The sequence below is a fragment of the Channa argus genome, chromosome 11 (assembly GCF_033026475.1).
Source record: "Channa argus isolate prfri chromosome 11, Channa argus male v1.0, whole genome shotgun sequence".
Lineage (NCBI taxonomy): Eukaryota > Metazoa > Chordata > Actinopteri > Anabantiformes > Channidae > Channa > Channa argus.
The window spans coordinates 25176704-25202152 of NC_090207.1; the positions used below are offsets into that span (position 1 = coordinate 25176704).

Genomic DNA, 25449 nt, shown 5'->3' on the forward strand with positions numbered 1-25449 from the left:
AACAAGAAAACTAAGATGTGTTTATTGCGTGCACAAGATGTGTTAGGCCGAGATCTGGAGTGCGCCAGGAGCGCGAACTGCTGAAGCAGCGAATGGCTTCAACATGTTTGGATTATCAGTAAAGACAAATCATTTTATACACACTTAAACTGTGCTCATAATACCACATTCATTCCTATTACAGTGTCATGCAAGACGGACACGAGTAACGCATCATCTGTCAGTGAAATGCAGTCTGTCCAGACACTGGCCCATTTATTTTGAAAGTAAAATGATAGCTAACAAATGGTAACTTGACGCAATCCCATAGCTGACGCTTCTGTAGTAAGTGAGTATCGCGGATTGTCATTGGTAGAGGAAGGTTCCTTTCGGCCAATTACTGACTGTTTCTTTCGACAGTCAACCACATTACCTTACATTGGACCGCCAGTGTGTTCAAGGTGAGCAGAATCAAATTTTGTTAAAAAACAAAATATGTGAAGGTAGCTTGACTTGCTCAGGAGGGATGTTTAGCTAACGTTTATTAATGAAAGCAATATAACGTTACAGAAGTTTGCTAACATGTCAGGTGTTAACGTTAAGCTATTTTACAACATGGTGTTTTTCCCACACTTGATGCTTTTTATTAGACTGCACATTTTTTGCAAAATTTCGGCTTTTGTTGTTGGTTGTCTCATATAGTTGTCTTCCGCGGAGAAACGTTACTCGCGTAAACCACTCATTTACTTCCAATTTGCAGGTTTTCTCTGTCCTTGGCACCATGGGTGTGTTATCCACGCTGATGAGGGGTCTGGTGAGAGGAGCGGACAGGATGTCTGAGTTCACCAGCAAGCGTGGATCAAGGACTCACAATAAAGGCCGGGGTGCAAGGCCCACCGGACTAAGGCTCTCCAGCAGAAAGTTTTTAACCATTAGGGCCATGATTCCTGAGTTTGTGGTGCCTACTTTGGAGGGATTCAATCTCAAACCTTACGTCTCATATCGCTCTTCCAGAGGAACAGAGCCTCCACTCACAGCACAGAGTCTCTTTAATGAGCTGGTGGTCCCTCAAATCGAGAAAGACTTTAAAGAGGGCACTTTCAGCAAGGATCAGCTGGACAAATACGGATTTGAGCCCACACAGGAGCAGAAGCTCTTCAAGCTGTATCCCAAGAACTTTGTGCGTTAAACACACACTCAGTTTGACAAGCTGAAAATCAACTGTGACACTTGGTGGAAAAAAATCATCACACAAGAGGCGGTTAATGCTGTTTAAAATGAATTTGGTACAAGTGGCTTAAATTTCCGTTAATCCAACAAACAAAATAAAACCCGCAGGATATTCTCCATATGGCAATTGTACTTTCATTGTTATAAACACATTTTGAGGGCTTTGAGCTGGGTATTTATAAGTACACAGGACAGCCTAGTGAAAACTCAAGAGTTCTATGTTTGTATTAGACGACCTTAAATGTGGGTTTGAAATAAATAAAAACTAAAGCATACACTGACCTGACTCACTATGAATATTTATACAGAGAGCTGAGTCATCTTCATAGTTATCATTTTGGCCAGGACGCCTTAATTGTAAAGACATTTTTACTAGTTCCAAAAGATGCACGATGGAACTTCAAAGATGTCACAACTATTACTCAGAAAATAAAATGAATGTAAACATCAATTGAAGTTGCCCCTAAGTTATCTCATATGGAAATGTATAAACGTGTCTAAAGCAGCCGAGGGATAATAATGTAGAGGATGTTCTTTAGGCGATCAAAGGGACATCCTCTTCAAAGCGACACATACAGTTAGACATACTGCATTTGTACCCAATTCATGTGGTTAAACTGATGCTGGTCTTAAAGCATGTGTTTGTGAACAGTTTAACAACATAATCAAAGTACGAAAGCTATAATAAATGAGGAGTTGTAGGTTAACAGCTGTATTGATCTTATTGATACAGGGTAAATAGTATATAAGATTATATACAATTTGTTTAAAAAATAGTTTATAAAATCATTGCATATTCTCTCATAAGGTATTTGTTTACCTGTTTGTGTGATAAAACCTGTGAATGGAGTAACTCTATCATGCCTTTGTCATAGCAGTCTGTTTTACTTCAGTATATCAAATAATTTGACAGGTGTGTCTATAGTGTCATCTCAGCCAGTACACCCTGGTCAATGCAGCTGTTGAGCCTTATCCGGAGTCCAGTCCCAGCGCCACACATGCAGCATGTGGTCATAAAAAGAACAGCTTGCAAGCAGACAGGACAATGACGGGGAATCAGCTTCAGGGTTGAGGGCTTCACCTGCAGTAGGGGGGGTAGGCGCCACTGCAATACATTCTGGGATGTATCCTCCAGCATCATCCTCCAGGGAAGTGTCAAAGCTGGTGGTAGGAGATTCATACTGAATCCTCAAATGTCCTCTGCTCTCTGTGTCAATTCCCTTTGGTTCTGCAGCAGTAGGGGTGCAGGAAGCAGGTTTGCCCAGGGACAGTTGGGACCAGTCAGCGCCATATGCAAGGGAGTTGTGGAGGATGTATGAGGCTGCGACAGGACAAGCTCCTCCACTGCCCTCTGGATAATGACAGGAAAACAACAGGGTTGCAGAGAAACTCAACAATAACTGTTTGAGCACAAACATATTCTCAGCTTATGAAATAAATTTAATTCCTACAATGTTTTTATATAGTGTGTTGGGGTGAATGACTTTAATTTCATCGTGGGTTGATAAAGTTAAAGGAATTGACTAAGAGGGCTAATAAAGTACGAAAAAGTTTATTTCCATTCAGACTTCTTAAAGCCCACAATTAGGATGAGGTCAATATCTATAGTTATTGTTATTCGCAATATGATTTTTAAAGTGGTAAATCATACTTTCCACGTTCCCTTCAGAGACGGACACAGTCAAAGACACGCACTTGCTCCTACTCATAATAAAATGGACACACTCACAATTTGTTTAGATAAACCTTTTAACATGTTTTTGCATTTATGTACAGTATTGCAAAGGTTAGTATCCCCCCTTTTAATCTTATGCTTTTTTGTGTGTAAAAAAAAAAATAAAATTATCCGATTGTAGCAGGTCTTAGTATTAGGCAAATACAACAACGTAACGTTTCTTGCCTCGCCATTATTTATTTAACAAAAATTAAACAAAGAGAAAACAAAAAAAACATGTAGGCAATACTAAGCACCCCCTTACTGGATCCATAAGATTTAAGTGGCAGCCAGGTGCTGTAAATCATCCGATTGTCGGGTATCTATTGTTTTAGTGTCTCGCTCAGGGACATGCCCAGTAAGCTGGGATTTGATCCTGCAGACTTCTGTATCTCATCCTGCTGCTCTACCCAATGAGCTACCGGGTTGCCGTAGGAGAGCTGTATATAAGCAAATGCCCCAAAAACCTCGAAGATCCAAAGAAGAATGCACCAAAATTGATAAAGACTTATAAAGTCATAAGAAAACAATTACTTCAAGTTATAACCGCTACAGGTGGGTTTACAAGCTTCTGAATCTGGGGCTTGTGAAGAGTTGTCTCTGCTGTATTTGCATAACAGTGATAACACAAACATAATAAAAACTGATTTTATTATGTTTTTAGTAACACACACAAAAAAAAAAGTAATCAAAAGGAGGAGTACTAACTTTTGCTCATGCTCATGTCAGCTCAGGACAGCTGATTTTGGCCTACTTACTTCTCTTTAAAGCCTGTATGAATAGGATCATTGATTACAGTAAATAATACCTGGTCCAGTTTTCATATGGACACCATATTACCTCTGACATGATCTGGTGCTGGCAAAATGACAAGATTGCACCTGAAAGATTTGTGCACTGCTCTTTGCTAAGGCAGGAAAAATGAATTATTAAATACCAATCATGGAGCAAGAGAAGCAGCTTCACTACAGCAGGGCAATGGGTGAAACCCAATAACTGTTTGGACAGAAACATATTCTCAGCTCATACAATACATCCAAGGTTTTATATAATGTGTTGCGGTGAATAATTACTCTCTTTTACAGCTTTACAACGGTGGAGCAAGAGAGGATCAAATTCTCTGAATCCCTGACTGGATCCTCCATTGATCCATCCAAATATTCCTGTATCATATCTGTTGGGAACAATGACCTGTACAATAATTTGTCATCACTGCCTCTTTGTTGTTGAAATTGTAGAGGGATGGCTTTTGAAGGTCCAAAAATGTTCTTCAACCATAAAGAAAATAATTTGACTGAAGACTTTTATGCGTTCTCTGCGACTTTCATAGCTCATAGTAAGAATCCCATGTATTCTATTTGTTCATCTCTACTTCATACTCACCTAGGACCTGCTGGCAGTTGAGGATATGGAAGTCATTGTGCATACAGGCTGCCAGCAGCAGGTGCTGATGGGTTGGATGCCACTTCAGCCTCCACACTCCACCGCCCATGGCACTCTCACTGAGAGGCTGCCGCATGTTTCTGCCATCCCACAGCAACACCTGCTCATCATAGCTTCAGAGAGAGAATCCAAGAACATTTAAGATTAAAGGATACTTCATACGTTTTGTGTATCTCTGTCTATATTCAAGATTTTGTTATCGCCGCCGTCCGCCTGTGTCCAGAGAGGCTCTCTGTGGATGGTGGCGTGGAGGACAAGGTTTGTGTCCGCACTGACTGAGTAAGGCAATACCACACAGTACCACACCTAGTTACTACACATAGTTTATTGTGCTATTTACCTGCCTGTGGCCAGGATGTGTTCCCGATGTGGGTTGCTGTGAATGCTGCACACACCCATAGAGTGCCTTGAAGAGAACAGGCCAGAATTTGTCATCGTACTTGCAGCAAGTAGACCATTCAAATAAATGCTAACATCAGTACTAACTTTTTACTGGTGAAGGTTGGACGGGAAGGGTCAACCCTGAGATCCCAGCCTTTGAGTTTGCAGTCATCACCACCTAAGGAGGAGAAACACAGGCCATTTTTATATTTCACACACACGTGTATAATCTGACTATGGGTGGGACATTGAAAGACACTTAACACAACACAGAGGGAAGTATTCAGTGCCAGGCAGTCTTATTAACAGATTGTGAATGACACAGGTCACTAGAAAGTAATTAAAATTAATTACTTAAATAACTTGAGCCCAAACTTTTTTTTATTGAAAGTCTTTTCAATGTAATACTTTTACCAGCTTATACAATAAAATGATTTTGAAAGAGGTGAGAGACTGAAAAGCCTAGACAATATTGTCAGTCTGTAACTAATTTACTTTGCCTTCAAGTCAGATATTATGCACTTCTGACAAAAGTCAAAAAGATATTTACATTTCTTAATCCCACGACCAAACAGGAAGGAAACAGGTGAAAAATAAGATGGCACCATTACTGGCATTTAAAGTGGGTGACTTTGAAGAAGTGACAAAAGTCACCAAGGACGTTTAGCTAGAGGCAATTTCTGTGATTTAATTATCCATTAACCTAACTGCACGTGTTTGGACAGTTGCAGGAAACCGAAATACCCTTAGGAAATCTATTCACATACGGGATGAATATATATACTCTACTGAGAAAGGCCAAAGTTGGCAGATGGATTCAAGTCTTCTAAACAGCACCGAACATTGCACCACCATGATGCCCCCCTTCAAAATCACTAATAGTTCATTTAGATTACAGGGATCTTTTTTTGTTGATCAGGGTCAAAAAGCCTAAATTGCCTAAAAGTGTCATAATAAAAGACAAAAACATTTAGGGGGCGGATTCATTGTCAAAGGCTTGACAACTTAAACTCCCCAATTGGGACAATCCTGTAAATATGGCTCTGAAAATGAAGGAATATCTTTTAATTGGGTGTTTACCAGTGTAAACCTGTTGTAGGTCCCAGTATGAGAAAGCCGAGATCCAGGCTTCAAAGTCATGGGCTTTCCAGTGTGACAGAGCTGTCAGATTACCTTCAGCCAGAGAGATCAGACTGGCACAACCTGCTGAGTCGCTGCATACCAACCGTACGTCACTGCTGCTGACAATGAAAAGGAAACACCTAACGTGACCACAGTGACAGTTGTAAAACATATGATAACTGTAAACACAATGATACTGCAGCTGTTGTTCTGGCTCGGATCCACGCTGAGTCTCTTACCTGTCCATTCTTCCAGTGGACCAATCCAATGACAGCGCCAGGCGCTCTGCTCCTACCTCCAAACTGCTCAGAGTCTGCAGACTGCGGCTGCCTTCCTACTGGACACACACATTCATGAGAACAGACTACCACAACAGTCACACTGGGTTAAATTAATGGGCTGGCTAAAAGGGAAAGCTCCTACATTGACATTATTTAAACAAGTGTCAGAAAGGAGTGTAGCTCAATCCATAATGGATCCACATTATTATTGCCCATTAAACATATTTTCAGTTATCCAACAGCCTCACTGACTGACTGGAGGAGATGCTTTGCTGAAACAAGTGGAGGAGGTAATTAATGGGAAACACTGGTATTAATACAATCATATTCATTAAATCTGAATTTTTAAAAAAGTTTAATTTTGTACCGTTAGAAAAGCAGAAGGTCAATACATTAATCTAGTCATCAGTGGCTTACAAGCTACAGAGTGCAACCTGTAGCTTGCCATTTCTTTTTCCATCAATACATTGTATGTTTAATGGGTATGTTTAATAAAGACATGAAAGATCACAACTGTGTTATGTTGTGTTTGTTAATATTTGTGACTTGGTGCTGAAGATCTGATCACAGTCAATTCTATTCACAAATTTATGTAGAAATCAATGAAACTGCGTTGTAGTAGGAAAGGCTGCTTTGAAAAACACTATAGTTTTTATCTTATAGGCTGAAGAATATATTTAATGACCATGTGTCCTGTAAAAAACACGCCGACACTATACACAAACATCAGCTACATGCCTAAAGCTTAGAAGTCACTGGCTCTGGGTTTTCTGTTGCCACATTTCTCACCTGAATGTCTGATAGCGAGAACAGCTGCAGTTCCCCTGTGGCAGCTGCCATTCCCAGCAGTGCCTTTCCTGAAACCGGCACATGGCACCTGAAAATATGCATTAAAAAAATAAAATAAAATACAAACAAATACATTGAGGAATAGCTTCAAATAATCACCAATTGCCACAACTGATTAAACTTCATTTCTCACCATTTCAAATCCAAAATGGCGGCTGTGTCTATGCGTTGCAGTTCTGTGAGAGGAGGACATGTCAATCCCTCATGCTGAAATTCAAAGAGATACAAACGACCAGTCCGGCATGGCGTAGCATCCTCTTCACCTGCCTATAGGAAAGACATAAGTGTGATAATCACAAAAACATAAAAGACTGTAAAAAGACCTCCTCATGTTGGCCTTACTGCTGCATGAAAAACATAATCAACAAAAAGTGACAAAGACTTCTGGCTTACAATTAAAAATAAATAAATGACAAGTAATTGCAATTAAAATGTGTATATTTAAAATAACATCTTAATTTTAATTTATAAAATCCTCACAAAAAGTTTGGGATATTTGACTTTTGGGTGAAATTTATGAGAAACATAAAGAGTTTATGATACAGCGGTATTATATAAATGTCTATAAATGTCTTATAAATGTATAAAAAATGTCAATGCCTCAGTAACTTGTAAATTGTTAGGTTTTGTCTTGGTCTCATGATGTCAAAAAGTGAACAGCATGACAAAGAGGACTGTTTCAATACAAACTGTCACTAAACCAGAACATTTAGTGGTCAATCTAATCCATGGATCACATTGTGATTGTTGTGGTAATCACCATGTCAAAAAAGAGCATGTTATGCAATAGGTACTAAAACATTGAACAGTTGGACATGTGGCTTCGAATGTTTAGGGGTCAAATTAAGTTTACCAGTAAAGGTTATAGTGCATTTTAGGTGCATCCTGAAATTTCACCCAAAACTCAAATATCCCTAACTTTTTGCGAGTAGTATATAATAATGTATACTTAAAATGTAAACTGAAATAATCTGATCTCATTTCAACAGTCATCAACCGAACTCACCACACAGTGCTAGTATGATGAGGGGTACAAGGCAATAACATAAGTTAAGCTAGTATGAAACATACAAACTGCATTTTTACTCATGCTTTCCAGTGTTGGCTCTCTTCTCCAACACATTTGACTTTTTTCCAGCTGGAAGTGACTACTCATTCAGGAAATACTGTCTGCATCCATCAGGCAAAATAATCAAAGGTGCAGAGAAGGAGAGATGCTGTTCAGCTAAGTGGCGGTGACAGTGAAAGAAGTTCATGGCAGTGAAAATGCCATTTACTTGATGGTCCACCATTCTTGCTCTTGTCCCTAAATACTTAAAGTAAAGACTTAAGACTTGTGTGTTACAGTTAGATTTTAAATGTCATGCTGTAAATTTCACTCAGATTAAAGTTAAGCCATTGTGTATGCAAAGAAACTAAAGCATCTATTTAAATTTATGTTATATAACGGACGGAAACTGACTGGAATTCTAAGAAGAGGGTTAATAAATGTGAATCTCTGTCCACATGTCAGCTAATGGACGTATGATCGTATGTCATCTCACCCCTTTCTGCAGCTGGTAGGTGCCGCAGGCCAGGATGTTGTGGCCCGTTGAAACAGGACACCACTCCACCGTGTCAGCGCTCAGCTCCGTGTCAAACACCTGTAGACTGCGGGTCTTCGACTTCCAAGCCATGACCACCTGCTTTGCATAACGCTGGTGTGCTGGTACAGCTGCTAAAATGCATATTTTTATTTCGTTACATCTTAACTGTAAAACCAAGGCTAAATTCAGATAGGTCTGTAAGTAGTGCGGATATATTCTAGCAGTATTTTCTAGCTACGCTAACCACGATTTTGCCAATTGAGCTAACGCTAGCATATATCTTTGGTGGCTTGCTAGCAGGATAAAATTGCAATAGCTTATTACACAGTAACTCAGCCTCAATCGCATTGCCTCACATGCCAAACAGTGAACTGATATTCAGTGCGTGACAGAAATGTCCAACGTCAGATAAACTAGCATTACTGAATATACACACAAGAAATTATTATCAACAAAACTTACATATGAGCCACCTCTGCCTCGACAATCTAAGGAAAACTGGATATGTGAATCAAAGATGGCGCCCGATCCCTTAAACGAAAACTACTCGTCGTAGACTCCAGGTTTGCAAGCCAATAAAAGAAGAGAGATGAGGTTAGGGTCCGCCCCGTCCGTGCTGTGCGTCACTTCCTTTAGCGTTCCTAGATTTTTCTTCTTCGTTTTTACAAAGCAAGGTGTTTTTGTTTATTAATGTATTTGAAACACATAGAGATTTTACTATATTAGTTGGGCGGGGTCTCTCTGACCAAAAACGGAATGCAATGTTTTCTGCCATATCTTTTTTAAAAGAAGCCCATTTTAGACATGCACTGGAATTCTGACATTATCCTGATTTTTTTTCTGGTTACATATATTGAAAATCAGTCACTACATGAAATGCATCTGTGGGGGGTTGTAGTTGTTTTCATGCAGATGTTTTAATGAATTTATTTAATCTTTTAAATAAACAGAGGGTTTTATATTTGTGAATAAAAATTACCAAATTGTAAGAGGACATTTAAGAGAAAAGTCAGATGTACTTTCAAATAGTGACATACCAAATATTTTATCACATATAATATTAATCAAGTGAAACCTGGAAGAGTAGGTACTTTAGTTGTCAACCATTCATGCATATTATCCCAGAAAGTTGATGAGAGAATCACCAAAGGCAAATTAATTAATTTAGTTTCTATACTATCACATATCAGGTGGTTCTGTAAATTTAGTCCTAATTTTAGCAATGTTTTGTGTAAAGTAAACCTCATTGGTAAGTTGATAACATAAAAGATTTGTTTGTGATTTGTGATTAATTTTAAGTAAAGGGAGGGTTGGTGTTATGGATTAGGCTATAACTTTGTTTTGTACAATTAATGGAAGAGCTTAAATAGCCATTTGGATCTTGATACAGAGATCTTCATGTATTCAAACAGAGCCATCGTCATCTATCGAATGAGCCACAGATCAAACATCCTGCCTCGATCTATTCACCAATAAATGATTTGCTTCTGTATAAAAATTATTTTATTGGAATAATGAGTCATTAAGATTAAGATTAATCTGCTCCAAATACAACAATTTGTTTCACACACAGTTCAAATTCTTTAATGTCCACATTCAATTAAATTCAGCCAAATATACACCATAAAAACCACATCATCATTCAAAAGAGAAGCTTATTAAAAATCATTGTTCAAGTTTTGCCATACAACCTGTAATTTAAAACGTCATAATGTTTTGGTAATGGGTTAAAAAACATTCCTTGTGTGTTATGGAGCAGCAATGGGAGAATATAGAGAGCAGAAAGTTTTTTGTCTAATGGATCAGTCTTCATCCACATTGTCAAAGGCCACACCAGTCGCTTGCAGCTGCCTGCAAAACAATTACCCGTTGTTGGTTTACATGCACTTGCAGAGAATAATGTATTTACTGTTGAAGGTTCTTGAGACACCGTACTTTTTAGCTCCTGGGTTGATGAGTGAAGCCCCGGGAAGTCGCCTCTTCACAGTCACTGATGGAGCGCAGTTCTGCTGCAGCCGGGGTTCAAACTCTGAGCACAAACATATATTCTCTGTAAGCTGATGAACCACTACAACAACACCATCACATTTAGGTGGTAACTCACTGTCTTCTGTTACTCAGCTCAGAGTTTTACTGGACTTGTCATGACCACATTTCTGCTAACATGGTTTGCTACACAGTGAGTTTCATGCTGGTGTTGTGCTCAGGCGTGTTTTTCCACCTAAGAGTATATTATCATAATATAATGCAGTTTGTGTTTGGCTTGTTAAATTGGCAGAAAAATATCTAAAATGGGAAAAATTAAAACAGAGTAAAAGTCATTTTTCACCACTGCCAAAATAGCATGAGGTTATCCTTGAACTTACCATAAACATAAACTAGGTTGTTAGCATGGTTTGAAAAATCTAACTTAGCTGATAACAATTGAAGCACTGACATATCATTTTATGAAAAGGCTCTGTGTTGAGCTAGCAACAGCATCAATTTCAAGATAATTTGGTAGGTATGAATAATGGCTTTGGCTCGGCATTTTTTAACCCTTTAAGACCCCCACCCCCACCCCCACCCCCCCACTAAACTCTACTAAGCATTTACTTCTTTAGATGCTTTAGGGGAACCAACTACTGTGACAACCAACACTTTCACCAAAAAAACAACAACCCAAAAACATGTTCTTTAAAGTTAGCAACCATGACCATTAACCAAAAGTTTTACTAAAAGTTTCCTACCGATGCAAACAACTGTAACGAGACTCTTCTGTGAATTGTAATGGACTTTTTATGATTTTTAAAACAACGCAAGCTCAAACATAGTCTGTTAGGACTCTTCGTAGAGGTTCCTCTGGCTATCTTGTGTTAAAATCTTATTCTGTACAACAACCCTTATATATACAGATTTAGAAACCTACCTGCAAGACGCCTTTGGTGTTTTTTTACCGGACTGACTGAGGGGGATCGACCTGAAAAAAATGACAAAAGCCTGTCAGCACTTTTTCCAGTTTTAAAAGGACGCCTTCACTGATTTTGAATTCGCTTCTTTTGATTCTAGTTTGGGTAGTACATGTAAATAAATGCCAATAAACTTCCTTTTGACTTCCCTATATTAAAATATTTCTGTACTTCTAGCTGAAAAATGCCTCCATATGACATCACTTGGAAGACCCTTCGGTTTAGATTATGTGTTCTTGTTGCTTGTTACTGACCCTAAACTAAAGCCACAGAAAGCAAGTTGAAAATTGGTGAAGTCGCCCTTTAACCTTGGATATGTTCATATCCTGCACACTATGTGAAACAACTTCTAAAAGTCACAAGAGCAAACATTTACTGTCAAGCTGAGTGAGACTGTCACCCATCCTGAAGATTAGCTCCTTCACTTCCTCTGTGGCCTGTGGGCCTTGCAGTCTGGACAGGTTCACACTCAGTTCACTTAGACCAGAGCCCACACGGAGCTCTAAACTTGTGTCATGGACCACCACGGACACATCCCCACTACAACAGGCTGACCTGAGGGAAACAAGGAATATTCAGCCCCAGGTAGTAAAGGAGGGAGAGAGAGAGAGAGAGAGAGAGAAAAGCTGGACAATATAAAGGCTTAACTGAATGTTACCTTCCTAGAAACAACGTTGCAATGATTTAAATGAAGAGACATTTTAATCTTACCTGAGCTTTAAAATATAATCTTCTGTAGATTTCAGAGCAAATCTCTGTCTCTAAACAAAGATAAAGTTACAACTCAGGAACAAAATCAACACTTTTAACAAAGTATTGATTGACAATCAGGTGGAGTGGGGGTGAAACTGCATGTGACACTTACAAACTGGCTAAAGGCATCATCACTGTACTCTGTGCTCCAGACATCAACAGCATCTGTCAAACTACATACAAACATAAACATGATGAACATAAATACATAAAATTGGACTCACATCAACACAAACACACACAACATGATTCATTACAAGGTCTCAAAACCAACTAGAACTAACTAAATAGGTCTATTTTAAAAGACGATCATCTCTTGGAGGCAAATGGATTGTGTTAATAATATATTGTATCCTCTATGATACAATTAATAGCTGTGTAGAAACTTAAAAGCTTAAGTGTAGAAACTGTTGGATTTTAAATGGAGATCGGCAAACGTTACCGTTAAGCGTTAAGTAGAATTTCAGGTGAATCTTTCTCATAGCCTCGACTCACCAAATACAAAATACTCCGTCTTTTCTTCGTGTATAGCAAAGGAACTTAGAATGGCTTTTTTTATCTAAAACTGTACAGTATGATGTTTGGTTAACATCCATGTCCCTTTCAACTATTCACAACAGTGGATGTCTGGTACAATCCAGGAAACTCAACAACAACAATAACAGCGATTTGAACAAATTTGTTCTTCTTTGGGTGTAAAAGAGGAACGGCAACAAGCGTAGAAGCGCCACACTGACACACACTGGACCAAAGTGGAACAGCAGGTGCAAAGATGAATGTAGTTTAAAGGAAAAACTTAATTTTAGGTATTTAAATAACCGATTATGTGTAAACCTTGACAATTGAACAGTTTCTGGCTGATCAGAGTGGTGGTTGTTTGCCTATTTTGTGAAATGTCTGACAGCAGCAGCAGCAGTCAAACCAGCGAATCTTATCTTGCACATAGTGGGCCCATACCACCCTTTGTTGACCAACAGCGTTTTTCAGGCGGTGCTAAACCAGGACTATGGTTCAAGGCCTAGCCACAGCACACATCAGCGGGGTTCTTATGCAGGTCTGGTTCCTACAGTGGGACCATGATTCAGGCAAAGATTATGCAGCTCTAGAAAAAACCCACAGGGGTTCTCTGAATCACTATTAGTCTGGCCTCTCAACTAGGACCAATATGCCTTGGGAAACCTTACTAGATGCTACTGGCTGCAACATCACAACTCCCAGGATCACACGGACACAAAAATCTATGCAGCATGTTAATGAACAGATTCTTGGTCGTGTTTTATAAAATATCTTTACTAATTATAATGAACTCATACAACAAACAGCAACAAGAGAAATCCATTAAATATGAAAAAAAAACTTTGCAACTCTGCAAAGTTTTATAAAAAAGAAAAACTTTGCAACTCTGGAGCCAGAACCAGGAGACCTATAACAATTTCAATAAAAGCTGAAAGTGATGCTGCAAATTAAAGAAAACTAGCAACTTAAACAACAAAATTGTGTTGCAGCGCTTGTGTACCTGTGTCTGCCAGCATCTGTATTTAGGCAGAATTCAGGAAACCCAGCCTAAGACCACTTGGCTATCAGCCTGTTCCATTTCTTAGTCCCCAGTTGGCTTCCAGTAAATGGAACACCCACTTACCCTTCCTGTTTCCTGGCAAGACCCAGCAAGGTTGTCCAGACTTCAAAGCAAATGCTCATTCAGGTGCCGTGTTCAAATGCAGGGTGTGGCACTTTGAGCACAAAAACACATTCACATTCTGGAGAGATGCATGTCTTAATGGTTTATACATAATACTTCCCAGACATACAATAGTTACTAGAACTTAACTGGATGGATTATAATCATTCATTCATCATTTACGTATTTGAACACTACAAGCCCAGGCAGTACACTAACATTTCACCTTTAAAATGAATGGAATAAAATAAGAATAAATAAAAGATTATAACTATTGTCAATTGGAATATTTAAAATATCGTGTGACTAGTAAAAATGTCAATATGGATATGTCAAAATGTGACTAATTTTAGCAAAGACATGACTCTGTGAAAGAGTCGAGGGTTGCTAGCAAAGTAGCAGACCAGGGACTTCTGAAACAGGAGTGGGTACTGAAACAGTTATGCAACAAGCCTCACAGGTAGAAGGTTGGGGGTTGACATCCCTGGCTGACCGTGGCCTCAACATATACTAATATAAAGGACTGGTGGAAATTGTCCTGATGTTGATTATAGACTGCACCAGCAGTGGTTGACAAACTGTCCAAAACATCATAGTATCATCTTAGACAAGCTATCATGACCTAAACTGGTACGGACATGCATATTGAAAAGCAGAACATCAAGATAGGAAGAAAAAAAAAAAAGACAAAGAAACAAGCTCTGGACCCAAAGGTCAACAGTGCATGTCCCTTTCAGGGACAGGGAGTGAAATCAAGATAGCCAGGTAGGATGTATCTGTGCCCAAGTCAAACAAGTCTCCAAAAATGTCAAACATGCACACAGAACACAGAAAAGGATGGTGGACAATGACAAGGTGCAGGGGAAGAGTATCATACACGTTTAATTTGTAATTGCCTGATTTTAAAAAATCCTTTACATTTTTTTTAAAGAACCTCACACTGATAGTGTCACTCATGTTAAATCCAGTTCTTCCTTCTGTGCCTATTATTTTAGTAACATGTTGCATTGCATAGGCACCAAAACGCTCCAGAAGCTCTAAATGTAGCATGTACCACTTCCTTCTGACCGTTGGTCCTAATAGTGAGTGGGTTAATCTAACAGATGACGTGGGTCCAAACTCAGTAAAATACTAATCCTGTTGTTGTGACTGCTGAAGGAATGCTGATTCTACATACACACCACAAAAAAACCCCACAATGCTGTCTTTATCTCCGGTGACATTACTGCTGTCACTGCGTCAGAGAAGGAAAAAGGACTTTCTGTGAAGGGTCCCTCCTCTGCCTGCAGATTCTGCCCGCTTGAAAAGTAGAGCAAAAGAGTTGACATATTGTTGAAAAGCCTTTCAGGAATGTTTTCCCGTTGTTCCTAATCCTCCTACTTTTTTACATGGTACAGGACATTCACACATAAATGAACCCCAGTTTGTGAACGATTAGAACGAGCACTTCCTCCTGCTTTTCTATGTTGCAGTTTTGCATCCCGTTTCTTTCAAAGTCTTACGAGATTTGCTGAAATCATTAAAAAGGGAACATATGCTGACACTGCAGGATAGAGGCACCAGTTAAAGCAAAACATACAGTGCTTTGCAATATTACGTTACGCTGCAATTTACCAAAGTGGTCTTTTACGCAGGAACCACTTCATTACCAAGGTCCTAATTACAGTTTTCAAAGTCTTGTCTTGATTGTAGCTTAGATTCATGACTAAGCAGACACTGGGTAATCAGATGCCCATTTCCTTGAAAATACCAGGGTTTCTCACAAAAGGAAGTAGTGTTACAGTGACCTGGAAAAGGAAAGGGAAGGAAAAGTGAGATTGTTTATTTTACATATGTCACGATAATAAAACACTGGGTGAGAGGCAGGGTCCACATGGACAGGTCTCCAGTCTATCTCAGGGCCAACACAGAGAGACATACACAGACAGACAACCACTCACATTCCACCCAAGGACGAATCTGAGTCCGAAGATTAGTTTGGGGGACATTCTAGGTGTGAGGCAGCAGGACTAACCACTCCATCACCGTGCTGCCCTGAGTTTAGAAATTGAAAACTACCATGGATGTGGCTGTGTGAGGTCTGTCACACAGTCCACATGTGTCCAAACACTATTTACCATGTTAAGTTGACCAGGTCATTTTCATTTGGGGAATTTCCTTTAAACAACAGAGAGGAAGAAAGGATCAGGCAACAAGTGTGAAACTGAAAACTCTCCCATTACTTTCATTTACTCAGAATATAGGGATTTATTTTCTTTGATGTGGTTACACAGAGCTACATTTTGATGTAGGGATTTAGTTAAAAATTCACCTTCGGATATGTTATTTGTATCTTTTTAAATGAAAATTTACCTTCACCTGTTTTAAAGCCGCCTACACAAATATCTGAAATATGACTCGATACTCTACAGTCGTCATTGCATTTCTTCCTCAAACACCACTGTTAAAGTTTTCCTGATTGTTAGATCCATGAACACTGATATTAGACACTGCAAGAGCTGCCTTTAGTTTCCCAGATGTTACCCCAAGGTTCCTTGTGTGTGATCATTGCTGGTCGACCACTTCTGGTGAGGGTAACAGTTGTAAGCTCCTTATTAGTACATAATCTGATAGTTGACTGTTGGAGTCCATACTCTTTAGAAAGTCTTTGGTGATCCTTTTCAGCATCAGCAGCTCTTCCTCTAAGTTCTTCAGAAATGTCCTTTGTTCGAACCCTGACAAGCTTCTACAAACCTGTCATCTCAATCTCAAACTTTGACAGCATTGACTCAGATTTCCCTTCAAATAAGACAGAGCCTCATAGACTTACAAACTGATTGTCATCCTATTCAGAAAAACACCTGATACAAATTTTTCCTTCAAATTAAATGAAAATCCTGGAGGTTTATATACTTTTAACACTCACAATATTCCTTGGTGTTTAGAAAAAAATAATAGTGTGATCCCTGACATTATGATGCTGTTATTCCACATGTCTAATAGAGAAGTAAACAGCTTTATGTGGTTGTTTTAAACTTTTTGACATGATATGATCAAATATGAACACACATGATGGATGAGTGTACAAAACAATATTTAATAAAGTTGCTTCATTTCTAATATGAGTACACAGAATTGCATAAAACGTTTCACTGTGGATTGTGCAGTGGCTCAGAGTGGCTGCCCAAGGGTTGGAGGTTCGCTCCCTGCTCTCCCCAGCCTCATGTCGTAAGTGTTTCGTAAGGAAGGACATAAAAATTTGTGCAGCCATGAAAACCAGTGATTTGTGATGGCAACCGTGAACTTACAACATAAGCTAAAAGGGGAAGAAACAAAAAAATCATACAAAAAATGCCAAAGTCTCAAAGTGAGCCAGTGATGTAATATTCCAAGTTTAGTTTATGACAGAAAGAAGGCACAAAGCATCTAGAATGTTCCTACTTGATTGCATCTTTTTCTGTTTAATTCATTATTGTTTTATCTGTTGTAGATTCTAGATTGTATTTTTAGATTAATTTAGTTGGTTTTATTGTGCTCTTATGATTATTCATCAATATCATTTTTTTTCTTTAATCCTTTATTTGTTCGCATTAGTTTCACTGTTTTATAGTTTCATACTTGTGTCTTACACCTCTCTATATATATATATATTTAATATTCTCCTAAACTCCAGCAAGTGGTCTCATCACTTCCCAGACATTTATATATTTCTCTATACAGTAGATATTATACAGAGTTACTTCCTCCTGCCAACTACAATTCTCTGGATTCCTGCAAACAAAGTTTCTCAGTTTCAAAGAAATGGGATCATTGAAGAAAAGGGGAAAAACCAGGAAAGTGAAAGTGTGTCGTCACTGCACAGAGACCATTTGAGAGTGCGGCATAGTGTATAAAAGCTCACCAAGAGTCCAGAGGAGACACACACAGAGTGGTGTAAGCCAAAACCAGTTTACAGCAGCAATGAAATCAGTGGTCTTCGCCTTCCTCACCTGCCTGCTCGTCCTCTGCACACAAGGTACTGAGAGATGTTTCTGGTTTCATCTGTTTGTCTTTGAATTGTTCTGCTGCAACATAAATGTGTTCTCAGTAGCAGGTGACACTTTGGTTTGCAGTCAGCATTCAGCAAAGTCTTGAGCTGGTAGAAAAACCTGATATTATAGTTTTCATGAAACAGAACTTATGAGCTGCACTCAGCAACATTTTTATCAGTAGCTCTGTGTGTAATAGTAAAGGTGTCACTGGTAGTGATGAACTCTACAGATGGTTTTGGCTCATTTGAGCTCATTTGGTTTTACAGCTCACACTGCTGTTTTGGTTTGGTCTCAGCAATTTCAGTAGCATCATTTCTAGCAGCAGCAGCTGTTTCCAGTGAACAGTGATAAACACACTGTCCACTACCTGCTTAGCTCCAAACAGCACGACTCTAAAATGAACGATAATGTTGTTTTATGGTTGATTTTGCTTTCACCGGATGATCAGCAGTTTCAAAAAGACTGTGTCTTTTCTCCCCACAGGACAACTAGCCGGCAGATCGAACAACTGCAAGTGTTACAGCTACGTTGGCAGGGTCAACCCTCGGCTCATCAAGACAGAGCCAGTCGTATATCACCCAAACATCTTCTGCCAAAAAACAGAGATCATGTGAGTAAATGAGCTGAATGAAACCACATTTACTGACAGGTTGTTCTACATTTTTCAGTTTCTCTCTAACATCTCACTCTCTCTTTTCTCCCAGTATCACAATTGCAAACAAGGAGAAATGTTTGAACCCTCAGTCGCCACTCGGGCAACTTATCCTGAAAAACCACAGCAGGTAAGATGAGCTGGACTGCACTGACTTCATGTATTAAATTAAGAAGGGATCATGCTCAGGGTCTCCAATATGACAAGCTACTGAGAGTGTTTGAGATCTTCATTGCTTTGTACTAATAGTGTTCTGTACTGATTCAGGAACACGAAGAAAACAGCTGTGAGCACGATGGCGGCTTCCACTCAAACAAATACTCGGAGCTCAGAGACTCAACGACTCCACACCACAGTCAAGCTGTTGCAGAGACGATGATGTAGATGAAGTGAAAAACTGTTATTTTATTAACTGTGCATGTGGCTTTTACCAAGTTTGTATAAGTGATCAAACTGTTCCCAGTAGCCAGTGTTCTGTTTTTGTTCATGTTGTTTAAGCTATTTCATGCTTTTGTATCAAGGAAATCTTTTTTATAATAGTTTCTTACAAAAATAAAATATATTTTCAGACATTGTGTTTTCTGTGTTTTGTTATCCAGTCAATGTGCTACCTCACAGTAAGACTACAGAACAGTCAAAGTCCAGATTCCCTCCCAGAACCTCTCATACTTCACAAATGAATAAAACCTTAAAATTTTCACTACATTAAAGGTCAGAGATCAAAATAAGATTAGCTGACTTTCTTTAAGGTGCACAGCTGAAAAAACTTCAACCCGGAGATCAGAAACAAGAGTATGAGGCTGATTTAAAATCAATCTGACTTTTGAAAAAAAGACTGAACGTTTCTCATAAAGAGATAAAACACCGACTCCTGCACAGCACAGCATATCCACCAGACTCCTGACTGCTAGAATCACAGTTAGCGAGACTTTGTAGCACCCATGATTTCCAAGACACAGAATATGAAAAGAGAACATATAACTGTAACATACTGGTCCAAATTTAAGAGGAAACTTTTCTTTTTGACACAAAGTATTGGAACAGAGACGAAATCTCATATGTGAAAAGAAGAAAGTGGATATTGTCCTAATCACAGATTATAAATTGTGTCTCAAGTTATATCGTTCAGTAACATCAACCATCACTGTCATGTTATCACTGGAAGCAGCGTGAGCTACTAGCTGTTGAGCAGCTGCTCAGTTGAAGGAATTTCTCTGACATCCACGTCTTAATGGGGAAATTGATTAAAAGCTAATCTTTGTTTTACTGAACTCTGTCTCAACCTGCTGCTGTTGCTGCATTGCTCTCCTTCAGTACTGCATTCTGTGCATAGGAGAGTTTAAATAAAGTGTGTGAACAGCCAGTGTTGATCACTGCATTCACTGGTTAAAATGACAACAGGTGGCAGCAACAGGTGGTTTTAGCTGTCATTAAGAAACATTATTATATGAGAAAAGTTTTTGCTGTACCTGTGTCTGTATGCAGATAAAGATATTCATTGAAGTTGCTCCAATCTGTAACTCTGCTCTACAACTTCAAGTGAACTGATTGTCAGTACAGCTTCAGAAAATCCATCAGTGATACATCTTGATCCTACATCTTGTCACATCAGTTACTGTCATGATCTGATTCTCCCATTACACGTCCTCCCTTTGGACTTTTATTTTGTAGCCCTTTTTTCCCCGCTTCCTGTTCTTAGTTCTGTTCTGTAACTTTACCTTCGTTATCCCTTATTGTTTGCACCTGTTCTCCTCAATATTTAAGTCCAGACTTCCCCACAGTTCATGCTGCAATGGGATAGTTATTTCATTAAAAGAAGACTAAGCTTCACCAGCTGTAGGCAACAAACAGAAAAACTTCAGCTCATGTTAGTGTTTTGCTAAAACCCAGATTACATTCAATGTCATGAGGAGACGTTGTTGGAGCATCTCATTAACCAGCTACAAATCTCTTTATTGCAAAGTTTAGAGCTACTTTGGGTCACAAATTTATTATAACGCTTTTAAAGTTGACCAGGTCATTTTCATTTGGGGAATTTCCTTTAAACAACAGAGAGGAAGAAAGGATCAGGCAACAAGTGTGAAACTGAAAACTCTCCCATTACTTTCATTTACTCAGAATATAGGGATTTATTTTCTTTGATGTGGTTACACAGAGCTAAATTTGGATTTAGGTGGACGACACATTTATTTACATATGTTGATGTGTAAATAACTATTACTACATTTTTATATAAATTCAATTTCTTTTATTATGTTCTTGTCATTATTCATTGATAATTTTTAGTTTTGTTGCATTAGTCTCACTGTTTTATAGTCTTATACTTTGATTCCCTGCTTTGCTGTGTCTTGTTGTCACCTTCTCTATTTGTTGTTTTTTATAATCTTGTTTTGTTGGCATTATTATCACTGTTTTGATGTTTTTATCTTTTATCCTCTTATGTTGATGCACCTTTCTGTAATTTTCACTCTGTGAAGCACTTTGAATTGCATTAGTCTGTATAACATTTTCTAAATGAATAAAGTTTTGACTCATTGATTGATAAATGCTACACTGGGTTTAAATGTGACCATTTGAATGTTTGGACTGAACTGTTGGAAAAAGGAAACTTTCTTCTTTGAATCTTTAAATAATACGACTATGTTTGTTGTAAACGCAGTATAAATGTTCATGTTGAAGTTCATCTTAAATAAATGGTTTCTCCTTGAGATTTCTCTATACAGTAGATATTCTGCAGAGTGACTTCCTTCTGCATAAGTTTCTCAGTTTCACAGAAATGGGAACATTGAAAGAAAGCGGAAAAACAAGGAAAGTGAAAGTGCGTCTTGGTGTATAAAAGCTCACCAGGACTCCAGACTAGACACACACAGAGTGAAAACCTGATAACAGCAGCAGCAATGAAGTCAGTGGTCTTCGCCTTCCTCACCTGCCTGCTCGTCCTCTGCACACAAGGTACTGAGAGATGTTTCTGGTTTCATCTGTTTGTCTCTGAATTGCGTAGTTCTGCTGCAACATAAATGTGTTCTCAGTAGCAGGTGACACTTTGGTTTGCAGTCAGCATTCAGCAAAGTCTTGAGCTGGTAGAAAAACCTGATATTATAGTTTTCAGGAAACAGAACTTATGAGCTGCACTCAGCAACATTTTTATCAGTAGCTCTGTGTATAATAGTAATAATATAATAATATCTCGGCTCTACAGATGGTTTTGGCTCATTTGAGCTGATAAACACAGTGTCCACTACCTGCTTAGCTCTAAAATGAACGATAACGTTGCTTCATGGTTGATTTTGCTTTCACCAGATGATCAGCAGTTTCAAAAAGACTGTGTCTTTTCTCCCCACAGGACAACTAGCCGGCAGATCGAGCAAGTGCAAGTGTTACAGCTACGTCGGCAGGGTCAACCCTCGGCTCATCGAGACAGAGCCAGTCGTACATCACCCAAACATCTTCTGCCAAAAAACAGAGATCATGTGAGTAAATGAGCTGAATGAAACCACATTTACTGACAGGTTGTTCTACATTTTTCAGTTTCTCTCTAACATCTCACTCTCTCTTTTCTCCCAGTATCACAATTGCAAACAAGGAGAAATGTTTGAACCCTCAGTCGCCACTCGGGCAACTTATCCTGAAAAACCACAGCAGGTAAGATGAGCTGGACTGCACTGACTTCATGTATTAAATTAAGAAGGGATCATGCTCAGGGTCTCCAATATGACAAGCTACTGAGAGTGTTTGAGATCTTCATTGCTTTGTACTAATAGTGTTCTGTACTGATTCAGGAACACGAAGAAAACAGCTGTGAGCACGATGTCGGCTTCCACTCAAACAAATACTCGGAGCTCAGAGACTCAACGACTCCACACCACAGTCAAGCCGATGCAGAGACGATGATGTAGATGAAGTGAAAAACTGTTATTTTATTAACTGTGCATGTGGCTTTTACCAAGTTTGTATAAGTGATCACACTGTTCCCAGTAGCCAGTGTTCTGTTTTTGTTCATGTTGTTTAAGTTATTTCATGTTGTTGTATCAAGGAAATCTTTTGTATAATAGTTTCTTACAAAAAATAAAACACATTTTCAGACATTGTGTTTTCTGTGTTTTGTTATCTCAGCACAAAGTGAAGCCAGTCAACGTGCCACCTTACTGTTACTTCTTATCTCCTACACAGTCATCAAATGTACAGCTCTCCAGTAGATCTACAATAAATCCCCATTTTCTAGTGTCCTTAGTGTGAATTACAGCAATTTTATATTAAAGTTCACATAATCAATAATCACATGTCGTCACTTTATTTTAAACAATCGAAAAACACACACAACATTTTCGGCACACAGTCCTTCAAAACTAAAATACTGTTGTCTCTGTGACCTCTGTGTCATTATTTATCTGCATGAAGCTCATAGAATAGCAGGTATTTGCATTTCAAACGTTCAAAACAATTCACTACATCACAGCTCAGAGTCCTTATAAAGATTTGCTGACTCCAAGTCATTTTCTCTAAGATGCACAGCTGAAAATACTTCAACCTGGACATCAGAAACAAGAGTTGGAGGCTGATTTAAAATCAATCTGACTGTTTTTAAAAAGACTCAACGTTTCTCATAAAAAGCTGAAAAACTCACTCTTGCACAGCAAACCACATCCACCAGACTCCTGACTGCTAAAATCACAGTTAGTGAGACTTTGTAGCACCCATGATTTCCAAGACACAGAATATGATCCTTAAACTTTAATATTGATAATGAAAAGAGAACATATGGGTGAGAAACTGAAGATAAATATATATCTTGAAAAATAAAATAGAAAATAACTGTAACAAATTGGTCCAAACAGCACTGAGTTCAAAAGAAAAAATTTCATTGTGGCACAAAGACAAACTGTAACAATTTAAATCTCATTTATTAAGATGAGACAGTGGATACTGAAGACCTCATTTTAAAATGGAGAATTTTTGAAATGTATAAAATTATTTAAGTGGTTTAACCTGACAATGCACAAAATATCTTGGACATGTCCTAATCATAGTTTATTAATTTTGTGTAGGTGTAACAGAATTTTCAATGTTTATCTGCCCTAATGTTCACATGTCAGTAACAACAATCACTGTCATGTTATCACTGGAAGCAGCTGCCTTAGTGTGACCTACTCTCTGTTGAGCAACTCTGTGTCCAGCAGCGTCCTCAGACTGTTTCAGCACAGTGTCTTTTGGAGGCTCCTGCCAGAGATCCCAAAGAGGAAAGCGTTACAATAGTCCAGCCTGGAGGAGACAAAGGTGTGGACCAGCCTTTCAGCATCACAGAGGCGGAGTGAGGATATGTGTCTGAGATGGAAGAATGCAATACTACAGAGGTGGTGGACATGTGTTTCCAATGACAGGTGGGGGTCAAACTTGAGCCCCAGGTTGTTAACACAGTGAGAGAGGATAATGATGTGGCCAGAAAAGGAAATGCAGTAGGGTTAGATGTAGGGTCAGCAGCAGCAGCTAAATATCAGACTGGTGACCTCAGTGATCTTCCAAGGGCATCATACTGATCTTACATTGAAAAACTGACCAAGAGAAAGGGTGTTATTACTGGCTGATTGCAGTTCTTCACACATATCAGTTTTAGCCCAATCCAAACAAATAACATAAAGATAATAAACTAGAAATACGTAAATGCAATATATTTGAATTATTTACAAACAATATAAATACCCAACACAAATGATAACATTGAACTACCCACAAAATAAAACTCTAGACAAGTGACATAAAATAGAGCTGTTTTCAATTTGACATAAACCAGTGAACTGACTCTTTGTACCTTGTCAGTTAGAGGAGATGGCCAGGCAGCAGGTCTGTTGGTGCAGCCTTTATTCATAATGCTGCATCACTGGGTTCTGGGGTGGAGGCCAAAGTAGGATCACTTTGATGTTGCTGTGGAGAAAAAAATACAGGAGTATGTGACACCATTGTGTTGTTACAGTCTAATAGTAAAAAAGATGATTCCATGAATAAAAGTAAATAAAATAAGATAAAAGTGAAATTCTGATTTTCATTAACAGTAAAGTTGTGCACTTAAACACTGATGTAAGGTTTAACAATGTAAACACACTTTATACAATATGAACTGCAACACAACAAACTCGGGGTGGGGCGACGTTTCAAAGTTGCAAGATAAACTGCTTTTAACGGCACACAAAGATTCGGTACCTGGGACAATTTGGGGACAATAGAGAAATTATCTCAGTGCAGGTTTAGTTGTTAAAGGTTAACTAGAGCACAGAAATATACATATTTGTGTTCTGAAATCTTCTTCAACACCACTGAGATTAGAGAATAAGAAAATAAACTTGTGGAGCAGCTTCTTCTATGAGCGAGGACGGAGCTCAGCCAAGTGTCCCTGTCTGCAGCAGAGGGGGAGCAGACAGCTCAGGTAAAGTCAAAGTAACTTCTTAATTTGACTGGACAACATCAGTGCTCGTTCGGGTACCAGAGTAAAAACGCTCCATAAATTAACGATATATAAGAGTAAAATATCGACATCGACACTTACATTTCCCAGAGGAAAGTAAGGTGGTAGTTACCTACATCATTATTTTCCATAACAACTTGGGCTCCATAACATTAACTTACATTAAAATCTGCTATTTATTGATTAGCAAACTATGTTAGGTTAAAGGTTACTATCATTCTGCTACATAACTAATACAACAACAGACAAATCATTTCATGACATTATCGTTACTGTACCTCTGTATTTGTTGCATTTTTTTCTCCTCTTCTCATCCTTCTGTCACAGTCCTGTCCCCATGTTTAAGTTATTTAGCTTTATTTCCTG

The 25449-nt window shown here is 38.6% G+C and overlaps 5 protein-coding genes across 7 annotated transcripts; 3 read left to right on the top strand and 2 right to left on the bottom strand.

Annotated features, from left to right (window-relative positions):
• Positions 1-340: 340 nt before the first annotated feature.
• mrpl41 (mitochondrial ribosomal protein L41) lies at positions 341-1490 on the top strand. The gene is made up of 2 exons (XM_067521806.1): positions 341-440; positions 740-1490. Exon 2 carries the CDS (start codon positions 761-763, stop codon positions 1166-1168), a length of 408 nt encoding a protein of 135 aa, XP_067377907.1. The 5' UTR covers positions 341-440; positions 740-760; the 3' UTR covers positions 1169-1490.
• dph7 (diphthamide biosynthesis 7) lies at positions 1237-9172 on the bottom strand. Of its 3 annotated transcripts, none has more exons than XM_067521805.1 (10): positions 9048-9172; positions 8544-8716; positions 7133-7266; positions 6940-7027; positions 6109-6203; positions 5828-5985; positions 4853-4925; positions 4707-4772; positions 4307-4479; positions 1237-2560 (listed from the first exon to the last, which is right to left on the bottom strand). In XM_067521805.1, exons 2-10 carry the CDS (start codon positions 8673-8675, stop codon positions 2160-2162), a joined length of 1320 nt encoding a protein of 439 aa, XP_067377906.1. In that variant the 5' UTR covers positions 8676-8716; positions 9048-9172; the 3' UTR covers positions 1237-2159. The 3 variants fall into 3 exon arrangements, with proteins under 3 accessions (XP_067377906.1, XP_067377903.1, XP_067377905.1); XM_067521802.1 differs by having other exon boundaries at positions 5828-5988; XM_067521804.1 differs by having other exon boundaries at positions 5828-5988; positions 8544-8713; positions 9048-9142.
• A 970-nt stretch (positions 9173-10142) lies between these two features.
• On the bottom strand, positions 10143-12959 carry paxx (PAXX non-homologous end joining factor). Its single transcript, XM_067522434.1, has 7 exons — positions 12782-12959; positions 12399-12459; positions 12245-12294; positions 11910-12088; positions 11494-11544; positions 10521-10614; positions 10143-10436 (listed from the first exon to the last, which is right to left on the bottom strand). Exons 1-7 carry the CDS (start codon positions 12880-12882, stop codon positions 10388-10390), a joined length of 585 nt encoding a protein of 194 aa, XP_067378535.1. The 5' UTR covers positions 12883-12959; the 3' UTR covers positions 10143-10387.
• A 4868-nt stretch (positions 12960-17827) lies between these two features.
• On the top strand, positions 17828-19196 carry LOC137136227 (C-X-C motif chemokine 3-like). Its single transcript, XM_067521400.1, has 4 exons — positions 17828-17958; positions 18458-18584; positions 18679-18756; positions 18894-19196. Exons 1-4 carry the CDS (start codon positions 17904-17906, stop codon positions 19003-19005), a joined length of 372 nt encoding a protein of 123 aa, XP_067377501.1. The 5' UTR covers positions 17828-17903; the 3' UTR covers positions 19006-19196.
• A 2231-nt stretch (positions 19197-21427) lies between these two features.
• Positions 21428-22711, top strand: LOC137136308 (C-X-C motif chemokine 3-like). The gene is made up of 4 exons (XM_067521555.1): positions 21428-21578; positions 21970-22096; positions 22191-22268; positions 22406-22711. Exons 1-4 carry the CDS (start codon positions 21524-21526, stop codon positions 22515-22517), a joined length of 372 nt encoding a protein of 123 aa, XP_067377656.1. The 5' UTR covers positions 21428-21523; the 3' UTR covers positions 22518-22711.
• Positions 22712-25449: the final 2738 nt, after the last annotated feature.

What these genes read in the sequence shown, in the direction of transcription:
- mrpl41 (XM_067521806.1), top strand. Translation starts at nt 761, where the DNA reads ATGGGTGTGTTATCCACGCTGATGAGGGGTCTGGTGAGAGGAGCGGAC.
- dph7 (XM_067521802.1), bottom strand. Translation starts at nt 8,675, where the DNA reads ATGGCTTGGAAGTCGAAGACCCGCAGTCTACAGGTGTTTGACACGGAG. An exon ending in TCCACTGGAAGAATGGACAG is followed by an intron (nt 5,989 to 6,108) that starts GTAAGAGACTCA and finishes TTTCATTGTCAG; the next exon opens with CAGCAGTGACGTACGGTTGG. An exon ending in CCTACAACAGGTTTACACTG is followed by an intron (nt 4,926 to 5,827) that starts GTAAACACCCAA and finishes TCTCCTCCTTAG; the next exon opens with GTGGTGATGACTGCAAACTC.
- paxx (XM_067522434.1), bottom strand. Translation starts at nt 12,882, where the DNA reads ATGGATGTTAACCAAACATCATACTGTACAGTTTTAGATAAAAAAAGC. An exon ending in GACGGAGTATTTTGTATTTG is followed by an intron (nt 12,460 to 12,781) that starts GTGAGTCGAGGC and finishes GTTTGTATGTAG; the next exon opens with TTTGACAGATGCTGTTGATG. An exon ending in ACACCAAAGGCGTCTTGCAG is followed by an intron (nt 10,615 to 11,493) that starts GTAGGTTTCTAA and finishes GTTTGTGCTCAG; the next exon opens with AGTTTGAACCCCGGCTGCAG.
- LOC137136227 (XM_067521400.1), top strand. Translation starts at nt 17,904, where the DNA reads ATGAAATCAGTGGTCTTCGCCTTCCTCACCTGCCTGCTCGTCCTCTGC. An exon ending in GCTCGTCCTCTGCACACAAG is followed by an intron (nt 17,959 to 18,457) that starts GTACTGAGAGAT and finishes TTCTCCCCACAG; the next exon opens with GACAACTAGCCGGCAGATCG. An exon ending in ATCCTGAAAAACCACAGCAG is followed by an intron (nt 18,757 to 18,893) that starts GTAAGATGAGCT and finishes GTACTGATTCAG; the next exon opens with GAACACGAAGAAAACAGCTG.
- LOC137136308 (XM_067521555.1), top strand. Translation starts at nt 21,524, where the DNA reads ATGAAGTCAGTGGTCTTCGCCTTCCTCACCTGCCTGCTCGTCCTCTGC. An exon ending in GCTCGTCCTCTGCACACAAG is followed by an intron (nt 21,579 to 21,969) that starts GTACTGAGAGAT and finishes TTCTCCCCACAG; the next exon opens with GACAACTAGCCGGCAGATCG. An exon ending in TGCCAAAAAACAGAGATCAT is followed by an intron (nt 22,097 to 22,190) that starts GTGAGTAAATGA and finishes CTTTTCTCCCAG; the next exon opens with TATCACAATTGCAAACAAGG.